Source organism: Pimephales promelas, chromosome 1, assembly GCF_988280905.1.
Source record: "Pimephales promelas chromosome 1, fPimPro1.hap1.1, whole genome shotgun sequence".
Classification (NCBI taxonomy): Eukaryota; Metazoa; Chordata; class Actinopteri; order Cypriniformes; family Leuciscidae; genus Pimephales; species Pimephales promelas.
The window spans coordinates 43,851,066-43,875,801 of record NC_142769.1 but is presented as its reverse complement, the minus strand read 5'-3'; the positions used below and the strand labels follow the sequence as shown (position 1 = coordinate 43,875,801).

General features: G+C 36.7%; 1 protein-coding gene across 5 annotated transcripts in view; it reads left to right on the top strand.

The window, feature by feature from the left end:
- The first annotated feature begins 1,281 nt into the window (after positions 1-1,281).
- Positions 1,282-24,736, top strand: part of mctp2b (multiple C2 domains, transmembrane 2b) — a 30,568-nt gene continuing 7,113 nt past the window's right edge. The window contains exons 1-16 of one of the 5 annotated variants that reach the window (XM_039659278.2): positions 1,282-1,437; positions 8,111-8,603; positions 9,679-9,741; positions 11,145-11,265; positions 18,711-18,853; positions 18,942-19,018; positions 19,101-19,221; positions 19,309-19,341; positions 20,025-20,192; positions 20,306-20,436; positions 22,435-22,621; positions 22,717-22,810; positions 22,917-23,019; positions 23,344-23,446; positions 23,555-23,656; positions 24,633-24,707. In XM_039659278.2, coding sequence (XP_039515212.2) covers positions 8,172-8,603; positions 9,679-9,741; positions 11,145-11,265; positions 18,711-18,853; positions 18,942-19,018; positions 19,101-19,221; positions 19,309-19,341; positions 20,025-20,192; positions 20,306-20,436; positions 22,435-22,621; positions 22,717-22,810; positions 22,917-23,019; positions 23,344-23,446; positions 23,555-23,656; positions 24,633-24,707 — 1,953 coding nt within the window. In that variant the 5' untranslated portion in view covers positions 1,282-1,437; positions 8,111-8,171. Of the gene's footprint in view, positions 1,438-8,110; positions 8,604-8,773; positions 9,070-9,089; positions 9,217-9,678; positions 9,742-11,144; positions 11,266-18,710; positions 18,854-18,941; positions 19,019-19,100; positions 19,222-19,308; positions 19,342-20,024; positions 20,193-20,305; positions 20,437-22,434; positions 22,622-22,716; positions 22,811-22,916; positions 23,020-23,343; positions 23,447-23,554; positions 23,657-24,632; positions 24,708-24,736 lie in introns of those variants that run through there. The other 4 variants (XM_039659280.2, XM_039659279.2, XM_039659283.2 and 1 more) reach the window with 4 other exon arrangements.

Below are 24,736 nucleotides of genomic sequence, written 5' to 3'. Positions count from 1 at the left end.
CCATACAAACGCATTACACACTTGATGTCAATGCAATCTATGGAACTCTTGCTGGTTGTGTAATTTTGTTCACAAATCAAGATGCTGACCCCTTTATTGTTTGTACACCATGATAAATGGCAATAAACATCATGTTAATCAGCTCTGTCGCTTTTATACTTTTCATGTATATAATTATTAACTAGGTTGTTTACTTCTGTTGAAGGTTGTTTAACAGGATGTGAATTCTTTGATGATGTTTGAGTTTTTTTTTTTTTTTTTTTGAGTGATCAGAACAAACTACCTTTGCATTAACACATTATTTCTGCATGAACGTATGCGTTACATTTAATATAGGATATGGATTCAGTCAGTAATGTATTGCATCACTTGCAAAGAAGATAAAGTCAAATTTGTCTTTTAGCTGATGCTTTTCTTATTACAACATGCGTATTCAAGTGATGTTACATCTGGATCAACCTAAAGGCCAAGTGCCCAAAAATATAGAATGATGACCGACCTACTATCAATTAATCCATAAAAACAAACTAAACTAATTTTATTTATCCATTATTCCTTCTTGGGGCAATTTTTGTTTGCAGATTTTAAAGCACTGAGACAGATGTTGATTGTCAGTAGCCTATAGAGAAAACATGCAACAAGTCCCAGTTAATGATAACCTTATTTCACAAATGATTGACAGCAGCCAGACTACTGTGAGACACTCAAAGGATTACAATTTGAACCATGAGACTGACAGATTACAGTAGCCTTGTATTATATGGGCCAAAGAACGAACCCGTTGGGCGGCAAATAACTATTTTCAAAGGGACAATAAGTCCCAGTTCCTCCAGGGGGTGCTTGGTGGCTCAGAACGCCGAATTCTCCATTGACATCCATTCAAATCCCAGTATCATTTTTATCTTTTCTTGAGAAATGTATACACTTACAATCATAATCGTTTCAAATTTTGCTTTAAATGTATACATGGCTCAAAATTAAAAACGTTTGTCATCAATTTATTTAAAATAGTTATGCCATTGATCACAAATTGTGATTGGTCGGTCCTGACAGAGCTGAGAAAAGTAACAGGTGTCGCGTGACAACGCTGTGAACGTTGTGAAGACTTTAAAGGGACTTTTACACTTATAATAAGTAATGGCACTGAGAAACGTTTAATAGTGATTAAATTCGCAATAAATAGTCATGTTAACCTATTTGTTTTTTGGACGCCAGCTATCCTGACCAAATAAGGACAACTTCCGGGCTGTTGTTGACACATGATAATTGCGCTTCTACTCGTTGTATTTCTGTAACTCATCAGTGAAGTGTTGGCGCTTTACTCATGTTACTCGTACTAGAGTCGGAAGTTAGTGAAAGTAGTACTGCTGTGAACACATGAGATTTGACCCCAAACGTCTTTGGTTTAAAGGAAATGGATTAAACGCAGCAACTCAGGTAGGAATATTTCTGATATAGTGATTTATTCAAATTATTATATATACATTCAAATGAATGAACGAAATGTTTGAAGACCATCTACCTGTTGGGACTGTCCCACAAGTAAATCTAGCTGCATTTGATTTGTATACCTTAATTGTTGGCACTTTAATGCATCTGCTTCAGCTACCTGTTTCTTAACAAGTATGCATATTTTTGGTTGTCACTTTGTAGACAGTAATAGATCCTTTACATTGTTTGAGTTGTGGGAGGGACAATGTATCTAATAATTATATTGTCATCAGTAGGAGAAACTAATGTTGTGCTATGTGACATGCAGCTTTCTTTTTGACATTTTTCTTTTTTTTTTGTGAGTTTAAAATAGAGTTGAAATTATCTTAGAGTTGCCTATCCTCTTTTTACATAACACTGGAACCGGTTTCTCATGTAAAGTTATATTAAGTCCTCCTTGGGCATTCATTTTTCTAAATGTGTGGAAACCAAATAGATTGATAGACAGAAAAACAGATATATTCTATAAAACATTTGCAATTACACATCAATTGTGGATTTTGGCCTGAATTCAGTAGGATTTCTTTCTCTTTATCTTAATCCCATTATTTACAAATTTTCTAAAAATCTAGGCCCAAAATATAAACATAGCAACCATACGGGGAGGAAGCTCAACAAACTCAGATGTGAGTTGTAGCTAAGCATTCCTCTGACAGCTGCATGTGGCTCACTGTACTGTACACTGAATGAAGTGATAGCCTACTACTAATGTCCATTGAACCAATTGGATGCCATTTGTATATCCACCGTAACTGTTACGGTCAGCGTTGTTTACTTAAAAGTTAATGATTATATGCAGTTTGAGTAAGCGATTGTTATATATCTCACGCGCAATTTGGTTGATGTCGGTGTGTCAGAGGCTACTTCCGAAAACGTACTTCCCTACTATATAAAGTGGGCGAAAACCCTAACTTTACGGTCAGCTTTAAGTTAATGATTATATGCAGTTTGAGTAAGTGGTTCTAGATATCTCACGCCCAATTTGGTTGATGTCGGTGTGTCAGAGGCTGCATCCGAAATCGTATACTTAGGCCTAAGTTACTATAAAGTAGGCAAAAACTGTACACACTCTAAACAATGCTGGGTTGTTTCAACTAAAATTTGGGTCAAATATGGACAAACCCAAATGTTGGGTTAAAAATGTAATTTCAAATTTTATCCCAACTTTCACTTTCGACTGTAAATTTTTTTATTGCATTTTTAACCTTATAACATTTGGGGTTGTCCATTTTTTTTTAACCCAAATTTGGGTTAAAACAACCAGTGGTGGAATGTAACGAAGTACAAATACTTCGTTACTTTACTTAAGTACATTTTTCACGTATCTTTACTTTACTTAAGTACAATAAATAGTGCCTACTTTTTACTTTTACTTCGTTACATTTTGCAGCAATTATTATACTTTCTACTCCACTACATTTCTACAACTTCTGTTACATTTTCGTTACATTTTCTGATCAGTTTTTCCCCTGCCAAAACGTAATCTGACCGTCGAGCCCGTTCTCATCCTAAAGCGCCATATCGGACGCTTTTGCAAAAGCGTAAATATCCAACGCACATGGCACCCTTTAACGTGAAATGAGACGCAGATATATTTGGGCAGATGGCGCCCCCTAGTGGTCTAACCCTTACACCAGTGACGTTTGGTTGCCATAGATACAGTATATCAACCCGGCAGTATATCAACAGCACGGCCGGTCACACTAAATGCGTCTCACACGCAGTGTGTTTATCGTGCAACTCATACGCGAAAATTTGTTTTTACGTGCATAGGAAACACACCGTGTGTAATATATGTTTGGTTTGGTTAGGATTATGGCAAGCCAAGAGGTTCAGAATTACACCATAAATGAATCGCGTTTACTGCCAAACATATTAACATATAGTAAGGATAAGCATGATATTGCCTAATTGCAAGCTTGTTTCAGAAATGGTGACGTTTTTTTCCATCATTATTGAACATCATTATAGGAGTATAGGCTATTAGGTTGAATGAGTTAGAATTAAATGTTTTATTAATCATTAGAAAATAGACATTAAGATAATAAATTGTTATGCAAGTACTTTTACTTTTAATACTTAAAGTACATTTAAAATAAAGTACTTTTTACTTTTTACTTAAGTATGGTTGTCATTGTGTTACTTCTACTTTTACTAAAGTAAATATTTATCTGGGTATTTGTACTTTTACTTAAGTACTGAGATTCAGTACTTCCTCCACCACTGAAAACAACCCAGCATTGTTTAGAGTGTATGTGACAAAAAAAGTGTCCGAATTGACTGTACTTATTAAAAGATTAGGCAAAAATGACCATGATGATTTAATAGCCTACTTCCGACGGGATTCTGAAGTGTGCATACGATGGACACTTTACTGTCCCATGAGGCAACGGGAGATACTTTGTGAATGGCAGTGAAGCGATGTAACTGACGCTGTAGGTGACATGATAAAAAACTAGCCTACATGGTGAATGTAGTCTGTATGGATTACAATCACAATATTTAATATGCTTTATTTTTAGCTTTTTGTCCAAGATATTCTAGTTGAATTAATGATATCATTAACTGCAAAGTGAAAGTAAAGTTAAAAGGCTTTTGCAATATAAGTTTTGTAAAATATTGTAGTTACTAGAAGTTATAGTTCAAGTAATTGTAAAAGTAATATATTTTGTTATACACTTCTATTTTGTAATATAAAATCTGGATGACTTACGAAACAGACTCAAATCTTACTAGCTAAACCTTTTTAGCACAAGAGTTTTGAAATGATTTTCACAGAACTATCTGTATGACTGGAAACCCCAACGGTGACATTTACCAAGCCATTTCCTCAATATGCTTAATTTGCTGTAATCCAGTCCCTGGCAATGTCTGAGAGACTGTGGCGTGATGCATCCCAGGCCAGGCAAGTCAAGTTTTGTTGTTGAGTTGAATGCACTAAGATTTGCAATTTCCATGCATGACAGAGTTTGAGCATGATATCCTGCAGCTTTAAACTTTAATCTCGAGTCCATGTTCCCAGTATTTAAACCCCTAAGAGCATAGCCTTTAGACATAAATATATATATATATATATATATATATATATATATATATATATATATATATATATAAATATACAATACCATCCAAAAGTTTAGGGTCTGTAATATTTTTTGTAAAATGTTTTTGAAAGAAGTCTCTTATACTCACCAAGGTAGAGTTTATTTGATCATACATATATTGTGAAATATAATTTAAATAATTTTCTATTTGAATATATGAATATATGTCAACATTTATTTCTGTGATGCAAAGCTGAATTTGCAGCATCATTACTCAGTGTAAGCATTATAAAATGCTGTTACAAGAAACATTATTAATGTTGAAAACAGTTGTGCTGCTTAATATTTTTGTGGAAACCATGAAGCTTTTTTCCAGGATTCCAAGTTCAAAAGAACAATTTAATGTCTTTACTGTCACTTTGATCAATTTAATGCATCCTTGCTAAATAAAAATGTAAAATTCTTAAAATGTATATAAAATCTTACTGACATGACACCATACTTTTGAACAGCAGTGTACATTTAACGTTTATTTGTTTTATTGAAATCGTTAAAATTAAATTAAAAGGGAGGCGAACAACAACAAAATAATAATCATAATAATAATGACAAAAAATACCAGAAATTGTTGTACTTGGTTGTCAAAGCTTGTCTTCTCCATAAATCTAGATATCACTTTCTGTCTTTTTATGACTCACACACATGCCCTATTTTGAAAGGTGCAGCTTAAAGGATTATTTTTCAAAAATGTTTACTCTCTAAGTCTCTGTTTGTACATTTGAAATGTCCTGAAATGCTATTATGTGGTTATCGAGTGTTCTGGATGGCCAGGAAAAAATCATGGTGCAAATGACATCATCAAAACGTACCATCTCAATCAAAAAAGTTGAAAATTTACTTGGGTCAGGTCAGAGGTTTGTTCATATAATCAAACCTACGTACTGTATGAGCAATAATAATGGTGAAGCTTGACTTAGCAAACACCTGTCTCACCTACCTCTTTTTCATTGTCACTGGTGTGTTAAAAAACTCTCATGTGTAGCTGTAAAGTCAAATCATGCCTCCACACAAAGACACTGGTATGAGCGTGTGGCTTGTATTACAGCCACAACGTGTTAGGCCAGTTTAAAAGAAATGAAATGAAATCAGTCCTCACACTGACACTCTGGACCATGCAGAGACAGTTCAGATTGATGGGAGTCTCGAACTTGTATGTTCTTCATTGATTTTTTTTTTTTCCATAGCAGCAACTAAAAAAAGGAATGGAACAAATCAATATTAAGGTACAGCGAATGTTTGGCCACTTGTAGATGATTAATATATTTTCTGTTGTTTTAGAATGGGCTTCCCTGAGCCTCTAACAAATGTAATTTATATAGATTTTGGAAAATTGACATGTTCTGTGGTGTGACAATATTATCTAAATGTATTTTTTAAACACACTTTTGCTACCAATTTTTTATAGTTATGCATGCAGATTTAATGAAATCCTTAATGCTTGTTTGAACTGAAAAGCTACACGTAATATTTGTACATGCAGTTGTGTCGCAGCACAGGGACATTTAAAAGGAACTAGTGAAGACAAAGGGCTGTTGAAATGGGTATTCAAACTTATAAACAATGGTAAACACTAAACTTTGCAGGACGTGAGACTATTAAAATTGGGCTTTATGAAAATTAATCAGTGCCTTTGCTTGAATAGCAAGTCAGCAGATTGACACGTCACAGGGTTTGGTAATTTTACAACTTTGCACTTCATTTGTGGTCATTTGACAACTATTTTCCGTGAGTGAAAGTAAAATATTTTCATAGTCATGCACATTCATAAACTCACTGCGGTTGACTTTACCTGTTGCAAGCAAGCAGTGCATGTAAGCCTAATGGAGACATTTGTTTTCATTATGATTTTCACACAAAAATTGGTATGAACAATCAAACTGCCTGCCTAAAGTCAGTGCAAATGTTTTATTTAGTATTATTTTGTTTTCTCTGGAATTATGTTCACTGATGAATTGTTATGACTACACTTTTCAAGCCCGGTCTCATCCTAAGGCGTCATATACTGACGCTTTTGCCAATGCATACGTCCACCGCACATGGCACCCTTTAGCGTCAATATGAGACGCAGATATATATGGGCCAGAAAACGCCCCCTAGTGGTCTAACCCTACCCCAGAACTAAACCTACTCATAACCGAAGCATATTATATTGACACTAAAGGGTGCTATGTGTGTTGGATGTATAAATATTGGGCAAAAGCGTCAGTATATGACGCCTTGGGATGAGAATGCGTTGAAAAAAAAAAACACTCTAAAAAATCCTGGGTTGTTTTAACCAACTTTGGGTAAAATATGGACAAACCCAGCCATTGGGTTAAATCTTTTTATGACATTTTAACCCAACGTTTGGGTTTGTCCATATTTGACCTAAAGTTGGGGATAAAACAATCCAGCATTTTTTAGAGTGGAATATCGAACTGGAGATCACTAAACTGCAAGCTTACCGGTGTTTTCAGAAAGCCAAAGAGTGAAGCAAACGAGAAAACGAGAGTGAAGCTCTGATTAAGGGGATTATGTCTCTTGTTATCTGGCAACCCCATTGTGTTTCTCTGGGGGACAGATTAAAACTTGTTAAGCCTACAGTATATTCTATGCTATTCATTAATTTCACCACATTTCTAATTTCTACTCAGGGGTGATGAACTGAGAAAAAAAAATTTCCTTGAGCTTTTGACATCTAAGAGGTCATCATATTATAAGAATATCCTGTAAGTTTCAGTACTGAAAACGTCCTTGTTAGTCCAATAAAAGCTTTTATTGACACCAGGCTCAGCAAACGACTCGTTATTCAAAGTGGGGAGGATAAAACTCCACCCCCACAGAAGAAGATTAACGCCTGCTTCAACACGGCCGGTTTAGCCCCGCCCACAGATTCGCGCATTACACGCATAGCTAAATTACATAGGCCTACCTCGTGATGGCAAACCGGTTTGAGAGTGAAACTCATTATAATACGCAAAACTGTTATCCACTCACAGCAGCGGGCGTTTACTTCCAAGTCTTCAATGCGAGACGCCCATAAAAACCGAGCGTTTTTGATCTGGGCTCAAATCTAGGGTAGAAAATAGCATATTACTTATTCATTTTGATGTTTTTTAATGTAAAAACCAAGCGAACGTCATTAGTTGACCTCAGACAACAATATAATTATTTAAAAAAAAAAAAAAAGCCAGTTCATGACCCCTTTAAGCACAGTCCACTGCTGTGCACGTGCTGCATAACCGCTACAGAGGCATCTCTTTCGATACTCGTTCTTAGCGACAAATAGAAGTAACCTGTTTATTCCTCCGTTGTAAAATCAGGAACGTGTGCTACAAAAGTAAAGTGGTTTCTTTTCATTTCATGTTGATTTTAAACTGAAACTGTGCTTTCACCATGCATGCCATTGCCAAATCCAATGTGTCTGCACCATGAAGCGAACCCTGCAAAAGAGAGAGACTAATGCTAGGAAAATATATTGACAGTTTGTGACTTTATTTGTGTGTTTCATTTAATTTCTCATATGGTCATCGCAGGTCTAGGAGGTCACAAGCCAGCTGAGAGAGACTGCGAGATTCACCCTATTACGCCCTTCTCATGGAGGACAGAAAGTCTATAATGGGCACCTTACGCAGAAAAGCCAAACTCTTGCAACACTCGCGACAAAACAAAAACTCCAATAAGCCAGAAGTCCGGGAGGAGTGCGTGCCGGAGGAGCAGATGAGTGTTTCCGTGGCAGACCTCCTCAAGAAGAGTCGGACAACCTCCCTAATAAACCTCTCCCACCAGCAGCCAGCCGAAGTCCGGCCATCCTCCATCTGCACGAGCAGCCAAAGAAAAGCCCTCAGCAGGAGTCTGCGAAACATCGGGGGAGGAACCGGGCCGACCAAGCTGGTGGACTCGAGCGACTGGCCTTCGCAGGAGTCGGTCACTGATGAGGAGCAGAACATCTCCAACTCCACAGATGAGATGGATCAGGTGCTGCGCTTGAGGGACACACAGATTCCTTCACCGGAAAACTTTGCTGAGGTAAAGCGTGTTTCCGTTGGGTTAATCATCACGGGAGGGAGGAAGTTTTCTGCTTTTTATGGTCACCATCCAACAAGATTGTGTTACTCAAACCTGTTTGTATTTGATTCTTTTGGTGAACTTAGTACTTCCTCGTGTTTTTTTTTTTGTAAAACTTTTTCTGTTGGAATGTATAACATTTGCATGCTTTTCTTGTAGCTTTCACTGCGTTGGCATGCTGTCAACATTGTAATTTAAACTCCAGGGAGGATTGCAAAAGCACCTCTCTTTTGTGAAATGCAGTTCTCCTAAGTCATACATATACAGCAGGAACTTGTAATAGCATTAGCCCTAGAATGTGGTAACGCAGGCCGGTGCTTCTCCATTTGTTTAAAATGCAAATGATTCCACGGGAAGTGTCATGCTACCTTTACGGTACTGAACGGCACCAAAAATAAACACACAAACGGAGATCTTTAATTGTTAGGTAAGGGTAGACGTTTTGTTAGTTATGCAACGGTGCTTCCTTCTGCATCGATGATCTTTCTCTTTTATTGTAGTGGAGTTATCGTACTGTATGCTTCATATGGGCACCACTTTCGTGGATATTATGCAAGACTGTTTGTTTTTACGGGTGAGTCAGCTGCTAACTTTAAACATTGAATCACCTGACCTTAAAAGTTTAACATGGGATTTTCAGTACTTTGCTTTATTTGTCAAAGAACCTTAAAAGCTTTTAAATTAAGGTACTTTATAAGTGTTGATGCTTTAGTAATGGAAAGCCTTGACTTTACTTTTTTTTTTTTTTGGATTCCTTAGCCCCAGGGAACATAACTGTTAAGCCAGATAACATGCAACAAAGAACTTGAGGGATTAAACAGTTTTCACTGCTAAGGATTTTTTAATAAACTTAAGACAGATGATCTTCTGTTATGTTATTCTAGAAATATGTGCACGGCAAAGTAAACCGTTTTTATCACGGCTGACTTCAAGAGATGGACTGTGAAAAAATTGCGAATATATTTACACCAGTAGTTTGTGAATTTGTGGCTTTTTTGATAATTTTACTCTTTCGTTTGTTGTGTTTGGGAAACAGAAGCCGCATTACAACAGAAATGATTCAGATACATTATCCATACATGACAACGAGCACAATAATGTGAGTATTAGTGTGTGTGTGTGTGTGTGTGTGTGTGTTTGTGTTTTGTTGTTTACTATTAGATGATATGAAAGGACATGAAGTAGGTTCATGCAGCTGACATTGCACTTTAAATGCCCATGAAATGGACCATAGTGTTCATTTCCTGAGCTGACATTGAAGACTCAAGGTTTGCTTCCTCATCATGTTGAAGTTGACTAAAACATATTTTAACATGGTAAAATGGTGCTCTTCGTCATGAGAATTTTGCAAATTAATATACTCTACAGTTCAAAAAGTTTGGTGTCGGTAATATTTTTCTTTTTGTAGAAAAAAATTAATACTTGTATTTAACAACAGTGGATTATATTGATCAGTAAAAGTAATTTATAACTGTATAAAATATTTATATTTCAAATAAACGCTGTTCTTCTAAACTTTTTATTCACCACAGAACCCTGAAAAAAATATTTGAAATCCTATTAAATTAAGAAGAACAACTGTTTTCAACACTGATAATAATAAGAAATGTTTTTTGAGCAGCAAATCAGCATATTAGAATGATTTCCGAAGGATCATGTGACACTGAAGACTGGAGGAATGATGCTGAAAATCACAGAAATAAATCACATTTCAAACTCAATGAAAATAGAATAATTTTAAGTGTTAATTTTAATAATCTTTTTTGTTTTTACTGTATTATTGATTAAATGCAGTCTTGATGAGCACAAGAAAATCAAAATCAAAAACAATAAAAAAATCGTACACATCCTAAACTTTTAAACAGTGAACAGTAGTGGACGAAAAGACCCAATTGCAATTCATATGCAAATATTACCTCATGGCTGTTAGAATATGAAAAAATAGCACTCTGTCAGTGGTGGTCAATGGAAGATATTTTTTTTAATTTAATAAAACATTTTTTAAAAGAATGTAATGAAAAACAGTACTTCTTTTTTAAAACAGGGATAACGTGGCTTGAACGTACTATAAAACACTATATTATTATTTATTATTTTTTATATGTACTATAAAAAATAAAGCATATGTTACAAACTGGTTACTTCTAGATTTTTTTTTACAAAGTACTTCTAAACTGGTTACTTCAAGATTTTTCCACTTCTAGATTTTTTTTTCACTATTTTTAAAGACCATGTATGTTTTTGCAGTTCACTAAATAATCGACTTATAGAGCAATGACACCAAATGTTGCTTAGAATAGTTTAATTATAACATGTTTTCCTGTCATTTAATTAATCTTTGTTTTTGTTTTTTTGTTGTGGTAATGTTTCGGGTTCGCCACACACACTGTTTGAAATGTCATGTCAACTATCCGGATGGGGTATAGCATTCGAATGACCCACGTGAAAGCTTGTTGTACAAGGTTCTCTCATTTATTTTTGATTTTTTTATTTTTCAATTAGATTCTGGACATGAGGACAGAGACAGCTGGAGTTAGTGAGCATCAGAGGGAACGTCAGAGAACATATCTGCTCACTATATGCCTAAAGGAGGGACGTGGACTGGTCATTAGAGACCGCTGCGGTGAGTGTCAAATATCTGTGTATAAACACTACACACCCTGAAGCACTACACACATCCTACATTTCAATAACAATTAGTGTGTTCTTGTTTGTTAAGTGGGAGGTATTGAAGCCCTGCATTATGGGACTGTAGAGTTGATGCGGTAAGGTGCGTGTGTATTTTTGTCATTAAAATGCTTCTTCATTCCTGGGTTTACTGTATAGAGACAAATGTAATAAGCTTTCAAAACATTGCTCTGCTTGTTTGAGTGGTCTGGACTGACATGTCTACTTCTGACGTGACCAGTGGCGTGAGTTTGGGGTAGCACTGTTTCTAATAAGCAGTGGTGGAATGTAACGAAGTACAAATACTTCGTTACTTTACTTAAGTACATTTTTCACGTATCTTTACTTTACTTAAGTAGAATAAATAGTGCATACTTTTTACTTTTACTTCGTTACATTTTGCAGCAATTATTATACTTTCTACTCCACTACATTTCTACAACTTCTGTTACATTTTCGTTACATTTCCTGATCAGTTTTTCCCCCTGCCAAAACGTAATCTGACCGTCCGTTCGTTGCACGTTTGTCTCACCAGTGACGTTTGGTTGCCATAGATACAGTATATCAACCCGGTCACACTAAATGCGTCTCACACGCAGTGTGTTTATCGTGCAACTCATACGCGAAAATTTGTTTTTACGTGCATAGGAAACAAACCGTGTGACGTGTAATATATGTTTGGTTTGGTTAGGATTATGGCAAGCCAAGAGGTTCAGAATTACACCATAAATGAATCGCGTTTACTGCCAATAGTAAGGATAATGGATTTTTTTCCATCATTATTGAACATCATTATAGGAGTAGGCTATTAGGTTGAATGAGTTAGAATTAAATGTTTTATTAATCATTAGAAAATAGACATTAAGATAATAAATTGTTATGCAAGTACTTTTACTTTTAATACTTAAAGTACATTTAAAATAAAGTACTTTTTACTTTTTACTTAAGTATGGTTGTCATTGTGTTACTTCTACTTTTACTAAAGTAAATATTTATCTGGGTATTTGTACTTTTACTTAAGTACTGAGATTCAGTACTTCCTCCACCACTGCTAATAAGCCGTTTAGTAGGGAATTTACTGTACTTATATGTCTGAACAGACAGATGTTAGAAACTCATCATTTTCAAATCATTATTTTTGCAATCAGAGCCGATCCTGTCCTCCCTGGGGCCCTAAGAAAAAATCTTTTAAGAGGCCCTCCTACCTGACACATGAGCCATGTTACCATTGCCACAGTCACACCTGAGACCCCAGTTCTCCCACTACAATCCTTAATGAAAATGTAATTCCTGATATCAGAATAGACATATTTTATATTGATATCGAATTATATTTTAAATTAATATACCAAATAAATGAATCTTTTTCGAGTCATTTTGTTCATTCAACAAACAAAATGAACGAAATGACTCAAAAAAAGATTCGTTCATTTTGAGTTCGGACAGGAGAGTCATGAACACGCATCACAGAACAGAGCAAGGCGAGAATTTGTGCTTATAAAACTTAAACTTTGTCATTTCTTTTTTTAAATGACCGATCCTTTCGCTTGATAAGACCCTTATTCATCGCCTGGTGTCGTTTAAAGCCCTTTGAAGCTGCACTGAAACTCTTATTTGGACCTTGAACCGTTTGGTTCCCATTGAAGTCCATTATATGGAGAAAAATCCTTAATTTCTTTTCGACTGAAGAAAGAAAGACATGGACATCTTGGATGACATGGGGGTTGAGTAAAATATCAGCAAAAGTTTTTTTTTTTAAAGTGAACTAATCCTTTAACGCGCGATGCAGTTATCTTGAGCTGCAGTTTATAAACAAACACAATTGCCCTTTGTATTATCAAACGTAATCTCATTAAAGTGCGTATCTATACGACAATTCACCATGACGTCACAACAGTAATAGGTGTTCTTCTGGGTGGCAAAAGCTGAAGCATTCCTATGGCAACTCTTGTAAATTGTTTGGAAGGGAGACCCATGTAAAATGTAATATAACATGTAATTAAATATAATGCGTTTTTATTAACCATAATAACAACTGTGTTTAATGATATAAGTAAAAATTATATTACATATGCAATATAGTAGGCCTACACATAATTAGCAAAAAATTCTAGCTATTTTTTCTAGCCAAAATAACATGCTATATCCTATCATGGTCATTAAATGGTGTTCCTGAGGTAAGTGTTAAGTGACAGTTGTTCTCCAGCTGTTATATTAATCTGTTTGCGCGGTTGATAAACACTGATTGGTCGATATTATATATGAGGAATATACATTTTGGTAAGTTGCGTGAGAAAATGGATGTGTGGCGTGGTGAGAGGCGAGCGTGTGAAAAGTGACAATTGTGAGTCTCACGGTCAATGTGTGAGAGTGGACAGCCCTCTTTTACTTCAGGCAATGACATAATGGCAATGAGTCTGATCTTCAAAAGTGACAAGTACTAATATTAGTCTCGAATTTCCCCGGCTGAAGATAAATGCTCTGGTATGATTTTGTTGATGGACTGTTTTGAGAATACACGAAGCAGAGTTGAAGGGCAAGCAGGGTTGGCAGCAGAAATGTAAACATTCGGATGAATCATATAATTTGGAACATTATTAAGATTTGCAACTTTTGACGACACAACGTCCACTCGCAATAACCTCCTCACCAACAAGGAATTGATACAACCCCTACACCTTTATTGAACATAGCATTATATATACATATATATATATATATATATATCATAATGCAACCAATCACATGGCAGTTGCTTCAATGCATTTAGGGGTGTGGTCCTGGTCAAGACAATCTCCTGAACTCCAAACTAAATGTCAGAATGGGAAACAAAGGTGATTTAAGCAATTTTGAGCGTGGCATGGTTGTTGGTGCCAAACGGGCCGGTCTGAGTCTTTCACAATCTGCTCAGTTACTGGGATTTTCACGCACAACCATTTCTAGGGTTTACAAAGAATGGTGTGAAAAGGGAAAAACATCCAGTATGCGGCAGTTCTGTGGGCGAAAATGCCTTGTTGATGCTAGAGGTCAGAGGAGAATGGGCCGACTGATTCAAGCTGATAGAAGAGCAACTTTGACTGAAATAACCACTCGTTACAACCGAGGTATGCAGCAAAGCGTTTGTGAAGCCACAACACGCAAAATTTTGGGAAGGATGGGCTACAACAGCAGAAGACCCCACCGGGTAGCACTCATCTCCACTACAAATAGGAAAAAGAGGCTACAATTTGCAAGAGCTCACCGAAATTGGACAGTTGAAGACTGGAAAAATGTTGCCTGGTCTGATGAGTCTCGATTTCTGTTGAGACATTCAGATGGTAGAGTCAGAATTTGGCGTAAACAGAATGAGAACATGGATCCATCATGCCTTGTTACCACTGTGCAGGCTGGTGGTGGTGGTGTAATGGTGTGGGGGATGTTTTCTTGGCACACTTTAGGCCCCTTAGTGCCAATTGGGCATCGTTTAAATGCCACGGCCTACCTGAGCATTGTTTCTGACCATGTCCATCCCTTTATGGCCACCATGTACCCATCCTCTGATGGCTACTTCCAGCAGGAAAATGCACCATGTCACAAAGCTTGAATCACTTAAAATTAGTTTCTTGAACATGACAATGAGTTCACTGTACTAAAATGGCCCCCAGAGTCACCAGATCTCAACCCAATAGAGTAGCTTTGTGATGTGGTGTAAAATAATAACCTATCCTATCAATATGGGCCAATATTTTTAAAGAATGCTTTCAGCACCTGTTGAATCAATGCTACGTAGAATTAAGGCAGTTCTGAAGGCGAAAGGGGACACGGTATTAGTACGGTGTTCCTAATAAATATATATATATATATATATATATATATATATATATATATATATATATATATATATACAGTATATATATTAAATGTGATCACACCTGTGACATTTGTGTCCAAATTTGTCCACGAAGGGACACATTAAGGTGCATGAGCGTTAAAGTTAAATTCATCTATCGATTAATTCATTAAATTCATCGAACTGTCTTTGACAGTTGAACTCCAACTCATCTTCAGTGTGCATATTGAAAACTAAGCCGTTCTGAGATGCTGATAATAACACCGGATCACGAGCCGATGCCGCCAGCAAAGTGTGCATTTCACTTTGAAAGACACAGCGCAAACAGACTATATCTTTATTTAATCAAATAACAGTCTTTTGCAGTTTGGTAAGGGCACAAAGCCATATCACACTTTCAATTGTAGTTCGTTTGAGATATACTCTGCAAAACAACGTTATAGACATGTTATTATTATGTTTTTGCTGATCGGTCCATTCCATCATGTTTTTCTCCCTTCTACACAGACAGGACTATGTATAATATTTTTAAACACATGCATTTCTTTCATACATCAGACAACATTCCTCACAGCACATTCAAACCTGTCTGCAGCCACACCTGAAATACACACCTTCAACCTTTAAACAGACAGACAGACAGGTGGGAACTAGGATATGCATTGGCATACTTCCTTTTATTTACTGCTGTTTATTGCTTCTGCTTGCGTCATTGATACGTGGTTCATGAATCAAGCTCTTTTCCCGTTTACCAGTCTGTGTATTTTGCTTTAATTTCATGATTTGTAAGCTTCCTGTTAAGCTTTTTCAGAGCGATCCTGTTGCCATGTTCTCTCAAGAATGTGAAACCGATCTTAATTCCGATCTCTTCCGATTCCGAGTTTAGAAAAACACTGTTAGAAAGATTAGGATATTGTTACTGACCTTCTCCTACTATTGGCCGTTTTCTTACAGTATGTGTGTCTTTTATATGATCGAGCACCTTGAGGTTTACAGTCAAAATTTGCATATTATAGTCAGTGTTTGCACACATGCACTTATTGTTGATGATATCATATTGGTGTTTTAATGTCAACATGAATGGCCGATTGCAACTCATTTTACTTCGGTACAGACTATTCAGCAAACAGGACATTTCCAATACACACTACCATTCAAATGTTTGTTTTGTGGCAATTAATGTTTTGAAAGAAGTCTCATGCTCGCCAAGGCTGCATTTATTTGAATAAAAATGCTATCGTGAAATAGTATTATATTTTAAAATGACTGTTTTCTACTTTAATATTAGAATACTTTATTCCTGTGATCATACATCAGTGTCACAAGATCCTTCAGAAATCATTCTTATATGCTGATTTGGTGCTCAAGAAATATTTCTTTATTATTACCTATGTTAAAATATTTGCTTAATTTTTTCCAGCATTCTTTGATGAATAGAAAGTTATCTTTACTGACACTATTGATCATTGTAATGTGTCTGCTAAATAAAAATATTTTAAACAAAAAAAAAAAAAATTGCCAGAGCCATTGAGCGCACGCACTGAGACGAGAGAGGTATGCATCAACTCGTCTTAGTTAAGGGAATAACATGGTTTAATATGAAAAAAATGGTGGAGTATCCCTTTAAAGCTCACTTTGATGAAGGGGGCAAATAAGGGAGCAACTGAGGACCGGTCTTGCTCACACTTACTCAATGCTTCCCTCTATTGGTGCTTCAGGGTATCAGGCAGCTAGGCAGAAGTGCTTAGTATTTTTTTTACTGCCTTATTGAAGCCCCCTTTTTATCCATAATATTTATAGCAGCTGACCCTACCAGAGGTAGTTGCATTGCAAACTTTTCTTTCTTTTCTTTGAAAATGCTCTTCTCCGGAAGCTGGCTGGTTTTGCGTCATGCACTGAGAATGTTGCACTTAAGTATTAACCACATCCTTGTCAGACTCAGAATCAAACCCACACACGACTAAACTAACTGAATGTACTGCACATGTCATCTGATTTGAAGGAAAAACAATTGGGAATGCACTGACATGAAGTTTTCAGATTCCACTAAAAGATTCGATTTTTGTTTTTTCCTGTGCATTTTCAAGTCTTTTCAAATCCACTTGAAGAAACACTAAGGTCACATATGTGTATCACTGACAAATTACTATGTCTGAGTTGTTAAATACAAATGTTCCAAGTTTTTTATCTTTGGTTTCATAGATTTTTTTCATAGTGAGTTCATAGTGAGTGTCAATGCTAGCAAATGTCAAGTAAACATCAAGTAAAATGCAATATTTATTTACACACTGAATACACAGGTATATACATCATATTTTATAAAGGTTTTCAAACATTTTTTTAAGGTAAGACACATTTTTGTAAGCATTTCAAATATCCATATGAAGAAAAAAAAAACTAACTTATTGTGCCATAAAATGACATATTACTAGGGATGCACCGATATGAAAATTTTAGCCGATACATATAACCGATAATTCTTTATATTTGAAAGCCGATAACCGATATATCGGCCGATAAACTTAAATCCAAAATGTTATCTAATTTTGAGTGCCTGATTGCAAATACAAAAGTCTCACAATTAAATCCATGTCCCAAGCACACAATTATAGTGATGTTCTCATTATAGTGTTGTATAGCCGATATGACAGATTTGCGCTGCACATGTTTTATAATAATAATAATAATAATAATATTGGTAATACTAATACGAAGTAGTAGTAATTATTCATTGTATTCATACTTTTTTAGTCATAGTTTAAAAATAATATTTAAAAAAAAACATGCATTGTAAAAAAACAAGTAAAATTTACTTTATTTTTTCATTCGCAAGATTTTTGCTTTTAAGTAAAAATAACAAAGAAAATAAGTAATTGTAACTTGGCCAGTAAGAGTTTGGGTTGCAAATAAATTCCAGATGTCTCAAAATGACAAATTACTAAACCTAACAAAAGCAAAGATAAAACCATACAGCTTGAAGAGAGATTTCAATCACATTTCAAGAAATTCAAAAACATAAACAGTGCTCAACAAGTGTCTCAGCTGAAGGGAATAATACATTATTTATCGGTTTTAATATATCGGCCACATTTTCTTTCCTGGCCGATAACGATAACATTAAAAATGAACATATATCGGCCGATACCGATATGCTGGCCGATATATCGTGCATCCCTACACATTACTTAAATGGACTTTACCATATCAGGAGTGTCTACATGTTAGCTATACAATGTTTGATGATCAAAAGTTTTTCAAATATTAGTGAAATGTTAAAGCAAATCTGCAAATAAATAAATAAAAGACAAAGTAAATGTAAAAAAAAAAAAATGTACACTACTTTTTTTACTTCAGTTCATGCCCCAAATTTTCATTCAGAAAATTAAAAAAGTCATCTTAGTAGACATGTATAGTCATAGATCAAGTCATTTTCTGTAGGAACTGCATTTTTATTTATTCTTAAATAAAAAATACATTTAACCAGAATTAAAAAAAAAAAAAAAAAAGAGTAACAGGTCACTGAGCTTTAACACATGTAAGGACTAAAACAAAACAAACTTCTGTCTCCATAGGCACAAGTGATCCTTATGTGAAATTCAAACTGGATGGTAAGACCTTATACAAAAGCAAAGTGGTGTATAAGAATCTCAACCCTTCCTGGAACGAATCCTTCTCCTTCCCGATCCGCAACCTGGACCAGAAACTCTTCATCAAGGTAGCCTACTTGTTCACTAACTTTCACATTATGCTGTGATATGTACTGTAAAGGTGCATTAAGCAGTCCCATTCATCCAATTATTCAGGTTTACGATCGAGATCTGACATCGGATGACTTCATGGGGTCGCACGGTGTGGTGCTGAATACACTGGAACTTGAAAAGTAGGTAAATCTGAAATATTTGTGTTCAAGGTCAAAGGCCAAGTGTGTGGTTTCTGATGCTTTTGTTCTGTCTCGTCTACAGGACCAGTGAGATGGTGCTTCCACTGGACGACCCCAACAGCCTGGAGGACGATATGGGTGTCATAGTCATCGATATCACTTTATCTGCGAGGGATGGCAAAAACAAAAAACATGTAACCAAGGTAATGGATTTAAAGAGCTGCTTAGGCAAGCTAATGATGAACTCACTCCACTAACTCGTGTTCACATTATTTGTTTCTGTTATGAAGAGATGGGTCCAGAGGGAAAAAAGGAGCTTTACGGTGAGAAGGTTTAGTTTTAAATTGCCTCTAATCTGTTACTAATCGTATTTGGATTCTTGAGTGGTCGTGTCAGCGTTCTCTCATGAATTTATTCAAATGCTTCCTGTAATAACATATAAACGAAGCAAATTGTTCCACAAACAATGATGTCTGTATGTTTATGTGCATTCAAAAACAAGCTAAATTAACAACCAATAACAGTGGTTCTCAATTTATTGTATTTATTTTGCATGTCAAATTGTGGCCAGAATATTTTTTGAATTTTTCCTGGTCTTGACAGCCAATAACTGACCACGAAAGCACCTTGCAATGATTTTAGTCTGGGTTATATTTTGTATAATATTTTTCATGGTTTTTGAGAATGAGGCCATGCCACACAACATGACCATGCTGACATCAGCCTAACTTGACCTTGCTTTTAAAATACTGTAAGAAATACTGTAGAGTTTGATTGGATGCAAACTGCATGCCCTTTGATGTCATCAGCAAAAGATAAATGGTGTTTTTTCCTCAATTTTAACATTTATTTAGCGTGCTTAACTAATATCATGCATTTTATTGTTTGCTTTTAGTAGAATTCTTTTTCCCTGCATCCCACTAGTTCAGAACCACTGCAGTGATAATAATATCCAGAAACTTAAGAGATCTCAATATCACATCCCAATATGTTTATTGATCCTCAGGGAAGTGCAATAGAGCATAACAGACGTCTCACGGAGTCTATGAAGAAGAGTCAACTCTGGACTGGCGTCTTTACCATCACACTGGTGGAGGGGCGGGACTTACCACTGGATGGACAGGGCGACGTGTTTGTTCGCTTCAAACTGGGAGATCAGAAATACAAAAGCAAGGTACAGTACTTACTGGGGAACGTCTGTATGACCTGTCCAGCTCTTCGCTGAAACATTCAAATTTAAAAAGGATTAGCAAGAATTAGGCTTTAAGTTTGCCTTCATTTTCACAGAATCAAGTGAAGAAGGTCAACACACTGTGGAGAGAAAAGTTTGACTTCAACCAGTTCCCTAATGGGTCCAGTATTCTAGAGATTGAAGTGGTGGGAAAAGAGGGACGGAAAAATGAAGAATGTTATGGACAGTGAGTTCAAGAAATAAACTAAGCTCTTTTGACAGAAGTTGGCATGATATCAATTACATCTGGAAATAGTCTTATATAGTCTTAAGTATATCCTCAAGACTTCGGATGAGACGTTAAACCGAGGTCCTGACTCTCTGTGGTCATTGAAAATCACATGGCACTTCTCATAGCCTGGCCACGTTCCCTCCAATGGCCCTTGCCAATCATGGCCTCCTAATAATCCCCATCCATTGAATTGGCTCAATCACTCTCTCTCCTCTCTCCACCTGTAGCTGATGTGTTGTGAGCGCACTGGCGCCGTTGTACTGTGGCTGCGGTCACATCATCCAGGTGGATGCTCACACTGGTGGTGGTTGAGGAGAGACCACGACCCCGACAAATGCCTCCTTCCTTCCTTCCTTCCTTCCTTCCTTCCTCCATCCCTACTTCCTTCCTTCCCTCCTCCTTTCCTTCATCCCTCCCTCCCTACCTACTTTTTTCCCTCCTTCCTTCCTTGCTTCTTTCCTTCTTTCCTATCTTCCTTCCTCCCTCCCTTCCTCCCTTCCTTCCTTCCATCTTTCCTCCCTTCCTTTCTTCCTTCTTTCCTCCCTTCCTTCCTTCTTTCCTTCCTTTCTTCCTTCTTTCCTCCCTTCCTTCCTTCTTTCCTTCCTTTCTTCCTTCTTTCCTCCCTTCCTTCCTCCCTCCCTCCCTCCCTCCCTTCCTTCCTTTCGTCTTTCCTCCCTTCCTTCCTTCCTTCCTTCCTTCCTTCCTTCCTTCCTTCCTTCCGTATTTCCTCCCTTCTTTCCTCCCTTCCTTCTTTCCTCCCTCCCTTCCTCCCTTCCTTCCTTCCTTCCTTCCTTCCGTCTTTCCTCCCTTCCTTCCTCCCTCCCTCCCTTCCTTCCGTCTTTCCTCCCTTCCTTCTTCCCTCCCTTCCTTCCTCTCTCCCTCCCTTCCTTCCTTCCTTCCTTCCTTCCTTCCTTCCATCCTTCCTTCCGTCTTTCCTCCCTTCCTTCCTCCCTCCCTTCCTTCCTCCCTCCCTCCCTTCCTTCCTTCCGTCTTTCCTCCCTTCCTTCTTCCCTCCCTTCCTTCCTCCCTCCCTCCCTCCCTTCCTTCCTTCCTTCCTTCCTCCCTCCCTCCCTCCCTCCCTCCCTCCCTTCCTTCCTTCCTTCCTTCCTCCCTCCCTCCCTCCCTCCCTCCCTCCCATCCTTCCTTCTTTCCTTCCTTCCTTCCTTCCTCCCTCCCTCCCTCCCTCCCATCTTTCCTTCCTTCCTTCTTTCCTTCCTTCCCTCCCTCCCTTCATTCCTTCTTTCCTTCCTCCCTCCCTTTCTTCCTCTCTCCCTTCCTTCCTTCCTTCCTCTCTTCCTCCCTTCTTCCCTCCCTCCCTCCCTCCCTCCCTCCCTCCCATCTTTCCTTCCTTCCTTCCTTCCTTCCTTCCTTCCTCCCTCCATTCTTTCCTTCCTTCATTGTGGCATGAGACTAGTGTTAGAATTCCTGTGAAACCTTGTCTGTCCAAAGTTATACAGTGTCCAATATTTCAACTCCTGCCATGACTATATGAAACCAGACGGTGCACATTGCAAGGATATTTTACATTGTATATAACTTCTAGTTATATATTTCCAATAGTTACAGTATATTTTTATATACTACTATTTTACAATTTTTACATTTATTTACCAAGGATGCATTCAATTAATCAGGAGTGACAGTTAAGACTTTAACGTTGTGACAATTTATATTTTAAATGATCATTGTTCTTTTAACCTTTCTATTCAAAAAATCCTGAGGAGAAAAATATATCAAAATTTCCACTTGTTTAATTAATCATATAAAAAAAAAAATCAATTACAAACAAAATGAAAAAACAAATCAAATTTAAATTTTCTCCTTGGTAATTAACATTTATGCCACAAATGCTGTCGATCGAGCTTACGTTGAATTAGTCACAGAACATTAAACTCAAAAGATTTTCTCAGGAAATGAACTTCCTCCTTGTTAAGACTGGTTTTGTGTTTGCAGGTGTGAGGTCAACTTGTCCGGGTTGCCCTTGAATCAGCCCTCATTGTTTACAAGTGAGCTTGACCCGGGCAGAGGGAAGCTGGTGTTCCTCGTCCATCCCACTCCCTGCACTGGAGCTTCCATCACGGATCTCGTCGCCCCTCCACTGGAAGAGCCTCATGAGAGGGACAATATGCTGGTTAAATACGTACGTTAAATCGCCCTCTTTACCGCAGTACTTTAACACAGTAACAAATAATCCCGATCTCCCTTAAAATCTTTTCTTTTTTTCCGTCTTGGCAGAGTTTAAAGAACTCTCTGAAGGACATGAGAGATGTTGGTTTTCTTCAGGTTAAAGTGATTAAGGCCACTGACCTCATGGCTGCTGATCTGAATGGTATTATTTATTATTTTGTGATTACACAAAGTGCCTTTTTTTGTTGAGAGCATGGGTTTGAGCATGTCAACAACCACATTCATTGGACTTTCTGTATATTTTTTAGGAAAGAGTGACCCATTTTGTGTCCTGGAATTGGGAAACAACCGGCTGCAGACCCACACTATCTACAAAACCCTCAACCCTGAGTGGAATAAAGTCTTCACTTTGTCAGTATCACTATAACTTTATTAATGTACTCTGTCATTCAAAACTATAGGGTCAGTAAGATTTTTTTCTGCAAGGATCCATTCAATTGAATAAAAATGTAAGACATTTATAGTGTTACAGAACTTTTATATTTCAAATAAAATTGAATATATTCAATTAGAAGACTTTAGATTTTAAATTGTAATAACATTTCACAATATTACACAATATCCGAAAAAAGATCTTCAAGACCACAAACTTTTGAATGGACAATGGACAAAGTCTACATATACAGGTATACCAAAATAATCGTGAGATTTATTCAATTTCTCTTTTTTGACCAGCCCAGTTAAAGACATTCATGAAGTTCTGGAAGTGACTGTGTTTGATGAGGATGGCGACAAAGCCCCAGATTTCCTGGGGAAAGTGGTCATTCCTTTACTTTCAGTAAGTGCAGAATATTGATATTCTTCTTTACATAAATTAACATCTTAATTTATTAGAATTGATATATTAATAGTATGTTTGAATGTAGTTTAATGTTTCTTATTGCAGATACGTAACAGTCAGCAGGTCGCCTGTCCTCTGAGGAAAGAGAACTTAGGAGGACCATCTAAAGGAACCATAGTACTGGAGATGGAAGTCATCTACAATTCTGTGAGTCTTGACTGATGACAACAGAGAGATTATGCCTTTAAATGTAGGGTTGGCAATTTCGGAGAGGCTGGCAATAGCACAAGCACAAGATCCCACTCAGAGCGTCTCCAAAACAATGCCTCCTTCAAAGCTTCCATGGTGTAATGAGAGACAGCATTAAATTTTCTCATGTCTCAAAGAACAGAAACATTATAATAACAATGAACATAAACAACTCGTTGTTTTGGTTCAGGAGGAACTGTAAAAGGCGGCTGGTGTTTGTGTGTGGCGCTCAGTGACTGACGTCTGTTGGAGGTATAGAAATACATATGTTGACAGGGAGGTAGGACATCGTACCATTGCATTTGGATGGAATTTTTTTTTGATCCCGAGACTTCCACAGAAGATAAATGTACTTTTTTCTTTATTTTTTCTAGACTACTTTTATTAATAATTGCTATCAGGGTGTTTCAACCGGTATAACAATCAGTGTTTATTAAAAAATAATCTACCCTACCTTTAATAGTTCAATATAATCTGTCTTAGTAATTCACTTAGCCAACCAAAGACTATTTTAAATTAAGTTTACCTATTAATAACCTTGAATATTCTACAATACATGCACTACACCTCATAAACCTCACCAAATGCCTTCAGTGGCTTTATGTGCAATATATACATTTCAAAGTACTATTATGCACATTTAAATACATGAATATAGACACACAATATATATGTAGTGTGTGTATATATAAACACACACACTGTATGTATATGTGTATATGTATGTACTTCTTTCTATATTTCTCTAGATTTGTATTGTGTACAGTGACAAAGCAAAGCATCTTACCTACTTACAGAATATGAGAACATTTTTAAATGGTTGAGCTCAGATATATTTTCAGCACCTGATATATTCTTGTGCATCTGTGAAAAATGTCATATGCTTAGATATTGGATATTTTTTTAGTGTTTGTTTGTTCGATGTCTTGACCAGGTCAAAGCGAGCATTAGGACTTTCACGCCTAGGGAACAGAAGTTTCTTGAGGACAATGCCAAGTTTTCTAAGAAGGTATGAGTTGGGTAACATTCACACTTCTG